Here is an 18,320-nt window from a genome sequence, read left to right as displayed (position 1 = left end):
TAAAAGAATGCATGAATTTATCAGTGGTATAAATGTTTAGATACAGTGTACTCAACTTATTTGTGGTATTACAGTATTTATCCAACAAACTAACAAACAAATTGAAAGAATGCTATGCGCCAGCTCAAAGCTTCATGCCCAACTGACTTTGTAGCAAGATATGTAGTGGAATAAGGGTTTATCTGTGTGCATGTAAATTATCAGAGCTAGTAGCAAATGAAATGTGTAACTATGAAGAGGAGGTACGCGAGGAATCTACCGATCACATGTAGATAAGCTCCAGCAGTGACGGCTGGGACGCTGCTGCTGCGTAGAGAAGCCTCGCACTCGTAATAGCCGCTGTCACTGACCAGAGGCCCGCTGATGGTGAGACGTCGACCAAAGTCTCTCAATCCTCGATTGACCACCACACCATTCTTACGCCATGCAATATTAAGCTTAATTAGTGGTCTGGACAGAGAGAATGAAAGGGACAGATTTGACCAACATGACCAAAAAGCTGTTAACTAGTTACATTATTAGGTGTTGATGGCAGAGCTGTTTTCACACATGCAAACACACACCTGGCGTTGGCCACACACTCCAGCGTGACCTCGAACGTCCCAACCATTACGCTGGTGTTCTTGGGTGGAATGATGATACTGGGAGCGATTGGATCTGCAGGCCCACCCACATCTTGGTTGGGAAATAGAAAAAGAGAAAGCCATTTTACAGAAGCCATTGCCTCAATAATTATCTGCCATTCCACTCATCATGTCTTTCACTTCTATATACCGGCATCGCCATCACACTATTGTACACGTAGCAAGCGTCATGCTCAGTCCCTCTTTGTGCTCCACAAAGAGAGCAAACTCTTAGTGTCCACAGTGCACAGTAATACTATCATTACAGTACTGTGCCTTTGAATGCAGTGTGATTGAGAGGTGCAGACACACTGATTAAATGCACCAGTCACCAGCTCAGGTATCGATTCCCTGCCCTTAATGACCAATTTCTCTCTCTCGCTCTCAATCTCTTCCTGTCTGTTCCTCTCTCACACATCCTTAGCCTTTCTTTTTAAGTAGCTGTGGAGTAAGTGGTCTCCTCCTCCCCCTGCATCATGTCTTTTATAATTTTGCCATTGTGGTCTGGTGGGCTATTAAAATACAGGGGCTGATTTTACAAGACTGCTTAATTACCGAGGCAGGGTGAGAAAGTAAAAATCACTTGCGGCCACACTTGGCCATGCCACATGCTACAATGGGCTGGCCAATGAATCAAAATATAACGTGGGAGTAGAACGCAAGTCTGTCTAAGCCCTTGAGGATCAGTGGACAGCCACTAGGGGGCACAAAAGCTACATGTCATCAATGTGTTCAAATCACCTGTTGAAAAAAAAATAAAAAAAATAGACACATCCCAGGAAAATCACCACCCCTGCTGAATTCTGTATTCTGTATGTCAGTGCAACGTGAAATGTGAATAAAGTTGCTGTTGAATATAGAAACAGAGTTATATTTAAATTGGTTCCTTTGGCCTACTCACTCTCCACATTGAGTATAACAGGCTGGCTGGTCTTATTCTCGCCATTCTTGTCATTGACGGCCTGAGCGTAGTAGCGACCTGCATCTGGTGCCACTGTTGACAGGATAACCAAGGTGTTGTCCAAAGTGAGAGCTCTGGAAGGAAAAAATACATATTAAAAGATATCCAAGAACTTGGGACAGATAGACAATATTGGAACACAAGGCTAATTCTATTTTTTTTTTGTGTTTAAGATGAAAAGATGAATTTAGCTATTGACTATTACTAACAAATTGGAACATGGCATATCTGTTGCCTGCAATAACTGCATTTAGCCGATGACCCAGAGCGTCAACAAGCTGTTGCAATATATTTTGTGTTGCCTTTCCAAGTTTATACTGCATCTCCTTCCAGTTTTTTTTTCTTTCAGTCTCCTCTTGAGGACATGAAATCCTACTCAATTGGGATAAGATCTGGTGATAGAATTAACCGATCTAAAAACCTTCTGCTTTATTCCCCTGATGAAGTCCTTTTATGGTGTTGGAAGTGTGGGGGAGTTTTGGGTCACTGAACTTTGCAAGACTTAAGTTCCTCACATTTAGTTTGGATGTATTTCACTGTAAATGTGGCAGATTGGTTCTGTAGACTTCTGAAGTTATTCTGCTTCTACCATCATAAGTTTCATCATCAATAAAGATTAGTGAGTCTGTTACAGAAGCAGCCATGCAAGCTCAAGCCATGACACCTCCACCATGCGTAACCGACGAGTTTGTATGTTTTGGAAAATGTGCATAACCTTTCTTTCTCCACACTTTGGCATTTTTATCACTTTAACGTTTAATGTTTCCAGAACCTTTAAGATTAGTCTTTGCATCTGTCTTCTATCTTCAGATGAATGGTTTGCATCTTGTAGTATCAGCTCAATATTTTGCCTCTCAAAATCTTCTTCTGATGGCTGATTGTGAAAATGGAGGTTGTCACTGACTTGTTTTTGGGCTTTTCTTCACAGCTCTCACAATCTTTCCATCATCAACTGCTATTGTTTTCCATGGCCACACTATGTACTGTTTTTTTAAGTACAACAGAGAATTCTTTCTTTTTCAGTAAAATCAAAATTGTTTGTATTGGCTATGCCCAATGTTTGTATGATTCTCTGATATTCCCTCTTTTCTCAGCTTCGAAATGGCTTCCTATTCTCATATAGACAGATCTCTGCTCTTTAACAACAAATACACTCTTCACAGTAAAAGCCAGGGCTCAAACCAAGATTAGACATTCAGAGCTATTGATTGTTTAAACAATCAATAGATCAGTACACACCTGGGCAACAAGAAACACTTGCAATTCGCATGGTTCAATATTTTTGATCACTTCAAGAATGAATAGGATCAAAAGAAAAGCTGCCATTTCCTAAACAGTTTGCACGCAGATGTAAGTAAAAGCAAAGATTCTGATCTACTGCCTCATGATCTCAAATCTAAGGTCTTTGGGACTGTAAATATTCAGTTCAGTTCAATTCAGTTTGATTTATTTGTAATTTGTACTTTGTAAAGTTGTGACAAACTTTGATGTTGGCTTTGACGAGGCAAGTATTCGCAAAGGCCGGTGCTTTTTGGAGGCGAGTGGACATAAGGGTCAGTGTTACTTTTGGAGGCAAGTGGACAGAAAGATAGGGTGCCAAAACATTTGGAGGCAAGTGGATACAAGCATGTGATGTCATTCGAATACTCCTGAGGAAGTTCCTCTCATTGGGCTGTGTTTTGATATGTCACATGTCCATGTTGTAAAAATTTTTCTGATTTTGCATATTTTGTGGCCTGCGGCACAACCGGAAGGCCAGTCAGTACACCAATTTAAAACTTTGTTCAGAGTATCACCCTAAAGGAGCTCGAAAGCTTGCCGAGTTATAAACCTCCAAATTTTATAATGGGAGTCTATGGGAAAAAAGGCCATTTTGAGACCTGGTACCGGAAGTACCGGTACTCGGATCGCTTAGAAAAGTAATAGCAACAAACTTCAGATCAGGGTCTACAACATATCCGAATTTGGTGCATGTGGCTCGAAAGCCGCATAAAATGTTATAAATTTTTGTCTAAGCTTAAATAGGAAAACAGAATGTTGGCTTCTACAAAGCCAACATAATTAAGTTACTATATACTGTATCTCTAAACATCTATACCTATGAAGCCGGAGTTGAAGTTTGCAAGGAAAAACTCCCTGAGGATGATATGAGGAAGAAACCTTGAGAGGAACCAAGGCTCAGAAGGGAACCTCATCCTCATTTGGGTGACACCGGACCATAAATAACGTAAATGTAAATAATGTCCTTTCTACGACAGTTTACAATATTACAACAGTTTATAATAGCAACCGAGAGTTCCTGAGGAACTAATGGACCCAACACTAAATTCCTTCCTGCCAAAGTCTTCAGATGATTCTGATAAAGACCAGACCATACAGCTGACTGATGCAACAATGGCTCAAAGAAGCCATGGCAGTCTCTGGCGGCCCCGTCCACAGCAATACACACACAGACATACAAACAGTTAAGGCTAACAGGCTGTATCAATATCGCATGGAACACCCAGGGTGAAGAAGTGCTTTCAGAGTGTGCACACTCAAATGAGAGGTGTCATACTGTGTGGGGTGAGATTAGATGCCACCAAACTGTCAGTGGCAACCTGATCAAGCCATACTAAGGTCCACTCATGCACAATTAGAGTGAGGGTTCACACGGAGCATTAGAGTAGTACCTGTATATCGATACCCCTGAGAACCATGACTAAGGGGCAGTAAACAAACTGTACTCTGCTGGAGCCTCTCAGCATCACGTCTGGTGATAGTGTCACGCTGGCATGTTTATAGCAGGTGATCTTCCATACTAGAACAGCCATTTGGCAGTGTAAGAAGCCTGTACATTTTAATAAGTAATAGCTTCTTGACCCAGGAACTTAGCTGAGATTTACAAGCACCCCTAACTGTAGAGCCAAAACTTCAGTACCTGATCCAGTTCCTCCTAACTGGATGCAATTGAACCAAATTCAACCAAAATCTCAGTACTGTATGTATCAGGTTGGTTAGTTTCAGTGTGTCAGTGTTCAGTGTTGTTTCCTGTATTACAGAGTTAGGGGTTAGGAGTTTGCAAGATTTTGGTTTTGAAGAGAGAAATATCCTTGTAGAAAAGATTCCTTGTAGAAAAAAGCATGCCTTGCTTCAGCCAGTGTTCTTCACATATGTTGGAAATCTTAGCAAATATCAGCTGAACATTTCATGCCGCTGTTCTCAGACATCTGCCTGCTGGAAGCCCAGATAAAGTAATCTCGGTTGATTGTAAAGACATGCTGAAAACCGACTACACATGTGGTCAGGCACGCACCCACACACATGGTGCGTGCAAGGGGGAAAAAGCTCTGTCAATCAGCCAAGGTCGTCAATAAAGGCCTTTTGTCCACTTTGTCTAATTGGCTCCCCTGCCGTCTGCTCTCTCCAGCCTTCAATCTCACCCGTTCCATAGTCGACAGGGGTTCTTATTATAGCTGGCTTTATCAATACTGCAGTGAGGGTCTGTGATATTAGCTCACCACAACCTGCTACAGGAGCATCAGCATGCAACAGGAGGTTAAACAATAATGGGACACGGTCTCTTGGCTTAAGGTAATAATGCATAACGCATTAAAATTGATTTGTGATGATGTGTTGTATAAACATATAAATGCTTACATGCGGCTGCTGGGGGGAATCTTGCGCCCGTCCCGGAACCATGTGATCTGAGGCCGAGGAAAGCTGGGAATTCTTGGAGGGACGATGAGCGCAGCTTCGCCTTCTGACACCACCTGAGATCGCTCTTTCTCTACAAAGTCTTCCATATCTGAGAGAGTGGGAAAAATATAAAGTGATTAATGGGGTAAGATACAGAAAATGGAAGAATATATGAAAAGATGCAGGAAAAAACCTCACTAAATAAGCAATTGGTTTCCGCAGTTAGATTACGCATCTAGAACAATCAAATGCAATAAAAACACTAATACCCTATAACTCCTTCCCCCACCAGTCACTACTCAATAGAGATTGTGTACACCGACTTGGCACCTTCTTTATAAATAGAAACATCTGCTGTATACATAAGGATGTATTAAAAGTTGAGCTGCTTGGACTTATTGAGGAGTTATGCAGGTAGACTGGAGACTCCGACACGAGTCTGACTTTCAGTCCATTTCTCTTGTGTAATATCAGCTTGAGTAAGGAGTAATATAAGTTTGTTCAAGGTTTGTTGTACCCTGAAAATCATGTTGTGCCAAAGACTATGGGTCACCATTCAAGGTAAAACTGTCGCAAAACACAATTCACTTGGCACATGATGTAAAATAAATTAAAACTAGATACAGGATGTTCCTTCACTTCATTTATTCTGATGTTGTCGTACTACTTAACTGTGCAAACCAATTATGTGTGCCGAATCAAATGCTATTTTATTACCATTTGTTAAATTAAGACAAATTTGCAGTGACGAACATGATAATTATAATGAGAACTAATTGTGAAGCAATATATTGGCAATAAACGTGACCTACTTGGATGTTTCGTTGAATACTTGCCATGTTTTCGCTCATACTTTAATTTTAGTTATTCATAGATACTTAGTATTGCGGCTGACAGCAAAGAAAAAATGTATCTTACATGACCATATTCCATGCATTCATTCTATTCCTTTCTTGTATTGATTGTTTTACTTTTTGTTTGATATGATCATTATAAATAACTACATCTTATTCAGACTGGTTACTTACTCAGAAAGTATGTCAGTAGTTCTTTATTAACAAATGAATAATTAATTAGCATCTTTAGTGCTAAGTAGTACATTTCTCCTATAAAACTACTTAGTAACTACTAATCAATAAGTGATCACGTCAACATTAATTCCCTTTATACAACAGTTACATCCAGTCTACTCTAATAGTATGATTGGACAGTTGGTGTTCCAAAACTGTCGGAATTAATAAAACAACACGAGGGACGTGTCACTTTTTGAATACTCTGTTTTTCTGTATTTTTTTTTACAGAATTAGATTTTTAGTTTGAAACTGCTACATGGCAACATGTCCAGCTGTGACTTTTCACTAAATATTATTTATGTTCACTTGTAATATAAAAGCAATATCCCAATTGCAATCATGCTGTTGTACTGAATCAGCACGGCTCTGTGTAGGCTAATATTATTATAGAAAATATTATTGTAGGTACATAAATATAAATGATTATAAAAAGTAAAACTATTCAATAAATTTAAGTGTAATATTCATTATTATTATTATTATTATTATTATTATTATTATTATTATTATTATTGCTGTTGTTATTTAGCTAGTAACTGGAATATATCTTTTCTATTAATTTATCAGCTTCATACCTTTAGAACATAACCAAGTTGTATGAATCACTTGTTTGTAATCAAGCAAGCAATTTCATTTGCTCTATATGGATAGAAGTTTATCCAACAATGTGAAGCTCATTACAAATGACTGACGTGTTACTGTGTTACTCTTCAGTAGTTAATGAGCTTTTCATTCATTCCTGCTTAGTTACCTATGAATTGTTGAAAAGCTTGTTTTGTAATGCTGTCCACTATAAAATCCTTGTCATAGACACTGCTACTCAGTATAAATCTGGCAACCTCTAGGCAGCAACCACACACAAGCAATTCTAATAATCGGTACATATAATATTTTAATTATTAAAAAGTCAGTAACACTGATTACACACCATACTGAGAAATGAGAAAGTAATGTTTTACTTAATCATGGTACGTTAGTGAAGCACGAGATAATACTTTTTTAACATGTTTTTTTATATTCTTGTCTACAATATACCTCCAAACATCAGCATCCTTTTGGGATTAGAAAAAACTCCTTGCTTAGAAACTTAACAAAGTTTGCATCTATGAGTAATAATTCAGTAGCGACATTTCAGTTATATTTATGATAAAAGAAGCAAATAACATATGCTGTGTTTATAGTAATAGCAGGTCTAATAACATTATATTTTCTCAGTTACTTACATTGTCATTACTTACTATTTCGAGGGCTTTTAGATGTTCAAATGCATTACCTGGCTCAGTATTATTGGCTCAGATGTGCTTCTTGTTGCTCAGCTTGCTGGGTAAAACCTGAATTGACTTGTTTTCTCCCTTTTTCGCCACAAACTCCTCTGTCAGCCAAATTCAAATCGTTAAATGAATACAGGCAGCTAGTTCAGGTTTTATGCCTTGTGGATTCTCTTTTAGGTTAAATGTGAGCCAAGTTCTAAAGAGCTCTACAGCTCTCTTCCAGATAGGTGGAACTAATTTCAGGGCCAGAAAAAAATGTCACTCGAAACATCATCCGCTGCATGTTAATATTTCACATTTCTGTTATGAGGGCTGAATGTAAATATTGAGAAATGGTTGAAATACATGTAGATTAAAAAAAACTATAAACTAGAAAATCATCTGTTAGAAAAAATTCAAATATCTAATTAGAGCAATGAAGCTGTTGTAAAAGCCATTTTAATCCTTTGTGGCCCACTTAGACAGTCAAAATGATCAAAAATGAGGTAGAAGTAAACAAAATACAGACGGTAAACAATGAATGAGCTGGATGTAACTAAAATACACTGAAACATGGCCCAGGTGGAAATAACTAAAACATCCAAGGAACAGAATAAATACACCCAGAAGTACCTAAAATACCCACACTAAAGTGGGAGTAACTAGAATACACAGATCAAGGAGGGAATAATGAAAACACTACACATCATGGAAGAATTCCAAGACTTGCATTCACATACTGAGCATCATTTTAATGCATTCAGTGTTGTTTGACTTTACTCTTCTACACCTGTATTCTTCAATCATTTATAAAGGTCAGTGCCAGCCAGAAAACTTTTTTCACTTTGCTCCTTCTTAGATTCTTTTTGTCATGTCGTCTCAGGAAAATTGCCTTGTCACTGCTGCCTGTGGTTTGCTCGTTAGAGGTCTAAATCTGCCTCTGGATTTGTGCAAAGCTGCTTTGTTATATGTCTATTGCTAAACGCATTAAACAAATACTTTTGAATTAAAGTCATTTAAAAATACACACATCATGAGGAAGTTACTAAAATACCCAGAGCAAGAGGAAGTAACTAAAATATACAGTGAGAGGAAAAATGTATTCGGATATTAGATGCTGTTTATTTCCAGTTTTTATATCTACTGCAAAAATAACAGATATAATATCTTCGTATTTGAATTTGTATTACTTCATAAGGATAAAAAGGATATGTTTCAAAACCAAACCATGGAGCAATGTACAGTATATACGCTTGCATACGTTCATATATATTTCATGCAACAAGTAGCAATCCTGGTGATAGTGAAGGAGTTTAATAAACTTCTCAAGAACAACGTTATGAAACAAGCTACAGAGCCAAAGCAAAGTCTTTCCATGTCAAATACACCTGGCTCAATAATATGCATGTTGGAAGTTCATGAAACTAATCATCCCTGCTCACAAAGTGCTCTCAGTCTAATGACAGAGAAATATAAGAGAGAAGTCAGTTGACGGCAGCAGAAACTAAAGTTACACATATAACAAAAAGCACTGAACAGCACAGCCATCATCCCCATTTTAACATTCCATGCTAATCTCCTACACTAAAAAAAGTAGAACATCAAAAAACATTTAGACAAGGCCTTGGAAAAATATACTCTTGTCAGATGAACTAAAAATAACTCATAACGTTTGGAGAAAAACAGTAATTTTGCTCGTATGATACCAAGAACGATAAACCCACTGTGACGTACTGTATAGAGCGTTATGATGAGGCAGCTTTTCTACTCATCAGGGAAGGTAATATGAATGGATAGATGTACCAGGACATATTTTAGGAGAATTAAATCTGATCTGTTTTGTGGAGAAGATGAACATTTAAAAAAAGATAGCACCAAACATACAGCCAAAATAACTCATAAAGGCCTTGCATGGTCTAGCCTCATCTCCTGAGTCGAATCCCTTAGAAAATTTATGGATTGAAATTGCGAGTTCCATCAGAGACTCTCGTAACCTTGGGAATTGAAAATGAATTGTTAAAAGTAATGTTTCTCGAGTGAAACACTTGCAAAAAAAGATCATTATTTCAAACCTTCTGCCACCTACAGTATTTTGGTTTAAACCTACAGTATCTTCATTCATCCTATGAATACAGTACGTTTTGTTTATATGCATAAGCACAAGGTCAGAAGACATTATGGGTGTAGATTTGAACTGTATGTGTATGTGTACAGTATGTGTTTATACACTGTACAGTGTATGTGTTGGTAGTATATTAAATAACAATTTATTTTATTAATTGTCTGAATTATTTTCCCTCGCGACATATTTAATCACAATGATCGATTTATGCTAGAAATGAGATATGATTTTTCTGAACTTTTACCTACTATGCTTTTTTATGACATTTATATTTATTGATAGAATTTTCCGGCTTGTCGGGAGAAGAAGTCAAGCAGACTTTATTATTTTCTTTACTCATATGTTGCATGCTTTAGAATGAAGTTAAGTCTAGAAGCAGACCGCTTTTAATTCCTGCTTCTGACATATTTGCACTTACAGGCAACCTGGACTTGAGTGCTCCTCTGCATGAGCGCGCCGACCCGGTTCCTCACAATGCACCTGTAAAAGCCGGCGTGGGAGCGATGTAGTGACGGGATGAGGTACCTAGCAAACAGCACATACTTGTCAGTTGTGAAAGAGTTTGAAACACACACACACACACACACACACAGATACACACAAAAACAACAAATTCAAAAGACGTTTAGCTATTTTATATTGGTTTTCATTAAAAAAAAGTGCAGATTCAAAAGGCTTACACACACGCACACACACTCACACACACATGCACAGTCACACATACTGCTGCTAAAAATAAGCCACAAAGGAAATAATCCATAAAAGCTAGTCAGTCCTTGGTTATACTTTAACTATGCTTGCTCCTCAGTTAACCCACATAAATAAGCCCACTTATACATAATGGAAAACCTTCTCAGGCACTACTTGATGCTATCGTGACAGCATACAGTTTGTGAGGTCATTATGTGCAAAAGCAAATATGTGTTTGGATTGATCAGTGGGAATTAGAAAGTATGTACAAGAGGTGCTTCAGTGAGCCACGTGGGAGCTGTGTAAGGTGTGTGAGCTTCTCTAAATCACCCCAGGGAACTGGTCTGAACGCTGCAGGTTATGGAGTTCTAGCGTTTGATGTGTACACATGACCGGTGTACACTTTTGTTCTGTGAATCCTAATTCACTTAGCTGCTCACAATGTGCTCCTTATCGGCTGCTTCAGCTCTCTCTGTGGTGCCATTCACAGATTCCTGATACTGTAGTCGAGTGGATTCAGGTTCTCTCTTTAATCAGAAGTGTGGATAAAAAAGAGGTAGAAGCATGATCGACAGTCCCTAACGCACATGCACACACACACACACACATACACACACCACACAGGTCTATGGTTGACTGGCTGAAGAGAAGGACACAGGTGGGGAGCCACTTGGGATCTCACACTGAGACTCCTTGGAATCTTGAAAGGCTTTTACAAAATAATAGACTGCTTTTCTTTAAAGATAAAGGGTTAGGCTCAGGGCTGGGATAGAGCTCAAGCTCTCCTCTGGTAAGTTTAAGATGATTTTTCTACAATACATAACTCTAAACTCTTTAACAGCAATAGTACCCTGTACACACACCATGTGATTACAGTGAATAAATCATCAAAAATGATGAATAACGCATATAAAAAGTGTTCTTTCAGTTTATTAATCTTCCATCAACAAGAGCTTATACAATAAATACTTCTCTTTAGCCCTAAGAATAGGAAAAGCCCACCCTTACATGACTTGGATAATCATGCAGGCTTTCTCTGCTGTTCAGACCCACTTGACTAGGTCCATTAGCACTATTCTAAAGGCTGTACCGAGTTAGAAAGGATCATGGTCAGCACAAACTCTGTTACTCAATAAAGCGAAGAATGAAGGCAATGCACCTATCAAGCGGAACAAAAAGCAATTCTCTTTGCCTTTACAATAATAAATATTACATGGTTCTTGTGGCTGTGGACCATAATGCATTCCACTGACAACAATGCTTTGATGGATATAATTCTATATTCCTGACACATGCTGGACGCTGCATTTATAAAGAATGCATCGAGCAAAAAACAAATGGGGGGAAAGGGGGTGGGAGTGGGGGGTGGTGTGGGGGGGGCGGGCCAAATCTTTTCCGTTTGTTCCCTGTGACCAAGCAGGAAATGACATGCATTAATGTGTGCCAGGAATGAATCGATATAAGAGAGTCATTTCGCGCCTGCATGGGGAATGAGGTGCCATATCTCAAGAGGCTTATGATCCTCCGCCATTTCTGAATAAATGCATAGAAATGAGCAAGGATCTGAATAAATATCCACAAATGAGAAATTTGTTAAAAGGTAAACTGAGATTAATGTGTCTGTTTGTTTCAGTAATTATGTGGCAGGAATGACAAATGGAGAGCTCACCTGTACACCAATGAGAAGCGTGTCAGCTCCGTGCCATTGTACAGCCATTTGAACTCCAATGGCCAGCTACCCTCTGCCATGCAGGTCAGAACCAAACGGTTGCCCTCGAGGTGCACTTGGGTTGCCACAGGCTCCATTTTGAAGTAGGGTGGAACGTCATCTGCGTGAAGAAATACACGTTAGTGTTTAGAATTTGACATGGACAAACCAAAAAAAAAAAACCAAAAGTATTGAAATAAATCTATTCAGTAAGATACAAATATAAAAGTAGAAATAAAGTAAATAGAACTGTAAATTCCAGCCCTCTGAATAAATATAAGTGACTATGCAAAGAATTAACAAGAGCTGTGCAGTAGTAGTATAGGGAAATTATACAGTAGGTTAGCAGGAGTACAATAAACACAATGCCACCAAGTGAAAAAATGGAAACCGATGTCTGATGAGTTTATTCAAGGAAAGTGCTCTAATGACCAATAATGTCCTGAATAGGGATGAATTGTTGTATATGGTGATCACTGTGGGTAAAAAAGGACCAGTAAATCATATAGTGAATCTAATTCAATGTCCCTGATGAACACTAGTTTAGTTTAATGTCCATTCCACAACCACATTAAAACTGTCCACAGAGCAGGAATCAAACCAGCCCAACATCCTGTCCCATGTGCTCCTTGGTCCTCTTCCTTCTAAATTCAAGCACCCGCTCTTTGAGCTTGGCAACATTAAGGAATAGATGGTTCAAATGTGTATTGATTTGCATTTCCATTATTCATTCGGCAAACATTCAGCTTTCAGCTTCACTTGAGGGCAAAAGTTTGCATCCCCTAAAAGCAAATCGACAAAGACAAATGCTGTATCTAAAGACTTTCTCTCTCTCTCAATCATTCACTATTTAATCTGTAGGTTTTTCTATTTACAGCATCACAGTAAGTAAGAGAGACATGGGACTGAATACAAATCTAAATAGAGAATGCACATCGCTGTGTGTTACATATACACACGTATACATACATATTTGATACAGCAATAACAAGCAACTGTTGGATGGAGTAATTACAGTATGGCCAACATTGATTTTTAACAGTCTATTCGGACAAATTTTTAACTAAAAGTGTTGACTGTGAATTGTGGTACTTAATGAGGAGGTACTGGATGTTCACCAGATTTATTGTGGACTGAATAATAATAATAATAATAATAATAATAATAATAATAATAATAATAATAATAATAATAATAATAGTGCACTATTTAGGGAACATCATGTCTCTGCTGAGAATCTCATCCAGACTATGAAATTGTGAACTTTGTATTTAATAGTAAAAGACAAAACAGGATATGATTGTCAGGTCCCCGGATCCGGTGGGAAGGAGACAGACCCGTGGGCAGGATAGCTTCAAATGATAGGGGTTTAATACACGAGGGAAACAAACAGACATCCACACGACACGGGGAACTAACGTTACTTACACTAACATAAATACACTATTGAATCCGCCCTGCCAATGGCAACGCGGCTCACATATATACACAGACAGTCAATCACAGGATGGGAAACAGGTGAGGAGACAGGGAGGAGCGGACGAAGGCGTGGCAGACACGTGACAATAATAAAAACATTCGCACGTGTCCAAAGGTCCGCGCTGATCCCTGACAATGATATTTTCATCGAAGGTAATCAATGAATTACGTTTAGACCAAAACATTTTCTGTTCTGATTATCACAAGCAAAATAGTTGCATCCTGCATAATCTTTTCCTGTTATTTGCTTTTTAACTACCCTCTATCTCTTTCATATTCTCTGAACAGCCTTTGGATGGTCTCAGTTGTAATATTTGCCCTCTAACCCACCTGCCCACGCGTATTTCCAACAGTGTCAGTTCTAACTCTGGCAAATTGCTTGGTCAATATATGTCAATTCTTTCTGATTTTTCTGTTTTAACTCATGCGTGATCATATACTGCATTCTTTAACTCTGTTTAAAGAATCATAGCAAAATGGATTTGGATTAGTATCAATGGTTTCTCCCACATTTCATGTTTGACTCCTTATTTCATGAATTGTGATACATTTGCTAATCAATTTAGAATTTTTTTAAAGGTATATTTTTCTCATTTCTATTCAAACACCATGGGGATGCAAACTACAGCTGAGGCATGATACAATCAATTGAAGTTTGCTCAAGATGCCAATAGTGATTTGAACTAGCAACTAGTTCAGAACCTGAACTGCTGAGCCACAACTGATTTATTCATGAAATGCTTGGTTACTCAGGTCCAGTACAGAGATTAAGGCCAGTCCTAGACAACAAAACAGCCATTCAGTGAAGAATCGCTACTGCCGGTGCAATTAGGCTTAAAGAGTGTTTGGGAATGCAGCCTGCAGTGTATCTCCAAGAGAAGTGCTGCTCAGCCGGTGTGTGAACATATACTAGACAGAAGATGGAGTATGACTCCCAGCGCTGCACTGGCATTACTGAGCGAAGATGTTCAAGAGTGCTCCAAGATGGAGCAGTTCGCCTGACAATGGTGACAGTATGAGCTATGATCTCCTTGTGCCTCCATTCATCTTTAGGCTTTCTAATACAGGTGGATTATCTAGTCTTGGGGGAACACTTTGCAGGCAGAAGCCTCAACCCCAGGAGAAAAAGTGCTTTTATTACCTATGCTTGATTACACATGACCCAACATATCGACCACACTGTCTTGCTCTACGTAGATGATGTGAGAGCTGATGGTCACATTGTTTGGGGAATCTAATTGAAGCTCATATTAATTGTGGCGTTAAGATGGCATGCCCTGCGGCACAGCCGAATTCTGCAGTGAGAGATTGGCTGAGCCGCAAAACCCAGAATCAGAGTGCTGATATGTTCTGTCCTGTGGGAGCTGGGGAGGGATATATATCCTTTAGTTCAAGGTAGGAGACAAGGCGCTGATAGAGAAGAGGGTAGACTGTGTAATAAAAGTACAATAACACTCTCTCACACACACACACACACAGATGAAGGTGCTTCGGGGCATATCTGTGGAGTTCAGACACATAAGTGTGACATGACACCTGCATGAATACATTCACAAACTTTTATTACTTACTCATTGCAAACACACACACACAGATATACACACATAAAGATAAAGGTGCTTCGGGGCATATCTGTAGAGTTCACACACAAGTGTGACATGACACCTGCATGGATATTTTCAAGAAATTTTTATCACTTTCTCTAACACACACACACACACACACACACACACACACACACATACACAAAGAGCACATGTACATAAAATATCCATTTTCAGGGATAAAAATAGAGAAACACAGGACAACAACACACCAATATGCTCAATTAGATAAGGATGATCTTACTCATCCTCCATATTTTATACCAGTAGATCATCAGAAGCCTAATCAAAGATCTAATGTCCCCTGCTGCTTCTCAAATCATTACCGCTGGGTAACAACCTTCATAAATGACAAACCCCCACACCTCCCCAAAGCACAATTCCCTCCAGCCTTCAACAATAGCCTCATTTCCTCCTCTGGGTAAATGTTCCTCTGCCAGCATGCAGGTCCATCCACTTAGCCATCCAGGTTTATAAATACAGCACCATTAGGGACCTCCACATGCAAAAACTAAACCCCAGCACTGATTACCTAAAAGCAGCAAATAACAAAATAGACAATTGCATGCCAGCACCAATGGAGGCTACATGGCGTATGTACCCGGCTATACAGAAAGGCATGTGTGCCCCCGTGCCGATTGCTCTTCTATAACAATGCACCTGCATTTGAAAAGAGATGAGCGGCCCCATCGAAAAGGGTTGAGGCTCGCAGTAATTGCTCCCTCAGTGCAAAGCGAGGGTTGGTCCGTGGGTGGAATAGTAGAGAGAAAACAGGTAGACACTTCACTGCTAGAGCTGCCTAATAATACCTGTTTTCTAGCAGATGTGGAGGAATTTAATTTTTTTTTTTTTTTTTAAATATGTGCTCTGCTACAGTTTGGACCAGTTCGACTACTTGAAAGTTTTGATGTAAAGTTGGAGTAATTAGTTTAACCTTCCCTGCTGCATCATGCCACAGCTGATAAGTAGTATTACAGCAAAAGCTTTTATATACAAGGTTGTAGAATCTCGCTCTGAGTTTGTTCCACATTGAGAGTGTGCGTATCTGTGAGAATAAATGCTGGTGGTCTACAGTGAACAGCTCAATTTAAGCCTTTGATCTACAGGAGCTATGTCAGATATTAGAGCACTTCCTCTCACTCACAGTGGCCTTCTACCTCTCCTGTTTAAGATAGATACATAAAAAAAATCCTCTGGTCTGGAAAATCTCAAATTCAGTCTTCCAAATCTGTAATGCAGTTGCTATTTTTAATTAGATCCCATATTCTTTATAGGTAGCAGGTACTCTTTCGCTACAGATATTCAGCAGGGGGTCGGCAGGGACATGCTTCCCCACCAGCTAAGTGCGACTCGTGTAGGTAATTTTTACAAATAGCTTGAGCGAGTGTGAGCAAAGCTGGAGGTGTCAGAGAACACAAGTCCAGATGGGGAGCCTGAGGGAGGTTTCTCAGTAGCAGAGAAGCTTGCTGAGGGGAAACAGCGTTAGTGGCTGGCCTCCAAGCGTCAAGCGTTGCCCAGCCCTCTGGAGCGTCCTTGGACTTGGTGTGGTTTCCAGAACTGCCACAGAACAGCATCTACTTTTAACCGGATGGCTGAAGTCAAATTTGGTGGTACTGCTCAACTCTTGCCTCACCTGCTGCACACACAGAATTTTAATAGCAACCAGACAAAGGCAATGTGCAACAGGCGGGATCCATAAAACATGCCCCATTATTCTTTTGCAGGGCATCATGCTGGCATGCAATCATACAGAGAGGGCTTGCATTCAGCACTCGCAATTTCCCCCCTTTATATTTCAATGGTAAAAGTGGCCACATCATGCTCTATTTAATCCTTGTCTGGCACCTGCATTTGTGTATTGCTAAGATAATCAGAGCCAGTTCAGTATAGTGTGGCACATACCTAAAAAACACTCGCCTCTAATATTTCCCTATGCCATCCCCACATGATAATGACCTATAGCCAGAGCAGAGCTTGTGCCTTTGGCCCAGTAAACCTAAATTGTGTGTGTTTGGCTGCTCTTGGGTGAGTTGTAAGGGCTGGCTGAGGGACAATCTCACTCTCCACTCGTGGGTTGCGTTGAAGGTCAGCCTGCTCCGTCACTCTGTCAGTGAGCCTCGTCACCGTGACAACCAGCACCCCGTCGATTTATACTTCATCAGCTTCCCCGAGTGGGAGAACTGCCCTCCGCCCTGGCAGCAAGGTGAAGGAGCCCATTACTGCTCAAACCAAACACACAGCAGCCTGCATTTGTAGAGGACGAGGAAAAGCAAAATCAACAAGGCCATGCAATGCGTTTCAAATCCCCTGATCCACCTTTCCCTGTATTCATTTGCAGTAATGGCCAATGAGCTTATATCTCTATAGCTCCCATACAAGCTCAAGTCCATAAAAGATGCCGCTTGCTCAACATGTGTTTATGGCCTGTAAGACACCAACGCAGAACATTTGGAAATGCCATGGAGGCGTTGTGTAGCAGGAAGCAATGCAAATGATGAGGCTCTTAACTGCAACACAGCATTATTTATAAATGAAAAGGAGGGAACAATAAGAAACTTGACATTACTTTGTTTAATCCAAGTTACAATTCAATCTGCATGACAATATGCAGAACTGAATTTCATTACCTTGCTGGGTAAGGCTGGGTGCCACTGTATGTGCGCAGATTATGAATAGGTCGCTGAGGGTTAATGGATGGGTAATTGATGAGATTAACTGAGGTGTAATGCAGCATGGCATTGCGACTTTGATCTAAGGAGCTGCGGGGGAGCCCGGTGACGTTGCTCAAATGCAATTAGAGGCAGCATTGAGCTATCAAACCAAGATCTAATTAAGAGTGAAGACAGTTCAGTGAAGGGGGCAGTCAATGGCCAGCAGACTGAATTATCAGAGCCTGCAAGCTGCATCACCACAATGCCTGTACATATTTGTGCCCCTGTTCCCTTTCTTTCTCTCATTCTTACAGTAGTTTGTTTGCTTCTGTACAATATTTTTCCTTCTTGCATTTTCCTTCTCCTTCTGTTCTTTGCTTGACTCTTTTTCTACCTTTTAATTCCCTGTCTCTGACTCAGCATCAGGGGAATCTTTGTGTCTTGGGATGTGTATCTCGGACTTAATTAGGCACCACAGTGC

General features: G+C 39.7%; 1 protein-coding gene across 1 annotated transcript in view; it reads right to left on the bottom strand.

Moving 5' to 3' along the window:
• Nucleotides 1–12,231, bottom strand: part of sdk2a (sidekick cell adhesion molecule 2a) — a 65,108-nt gene extending 52,877 nt beyond the window's left edge. Inside the window, exons 1-6 of the mRNA XM_060893095.1 lie at nt 12,067–12,231; nt 10,126–10,232; nt 5,224–5,371; nt 1,525–1,658; nt 564–675; nt 260–450 (exon numbers count right to left, since the gene is read on the bottom strand). Coding sequence (XP_060749078.1) covers nt 260–450; nt 564–675; nt 1,525–1,658; nt 5,224–5,371; nt 10,126–10,232; nt 12,067–12,203 — 829 coding nt within the window. The 5' untranslated portion in view covers nt 12,204–12,231. The remainder of the gene's footprint in view (nt 1–259; nt 451–563; nt 676–1,524; nt 1,659–5,223; nt 5,372–10,125; nt 10,233–12,066) is intronic.
• Between the last annotated feature and the right edge of the window lie 6,089 nt (nt 12,232–18,320).

This window comes from Tachysurus vachellii, chromosome 18, assembly GCF_030014155.1.
Source record: "Tachysurus vachellii isolate PV-2020 chromosome 18, HZAU_Pvac_v1, whole genome shotgun sequence".
NCBI lineage: Eukaryota > Metazoa > Chordata > Actinopteri > Siluriformes > Bagridae > Tachysurus > Tachysurus vachellii.
This window is presented reverse-complemented; position numbering and strand designations above follow the sequence as displayed.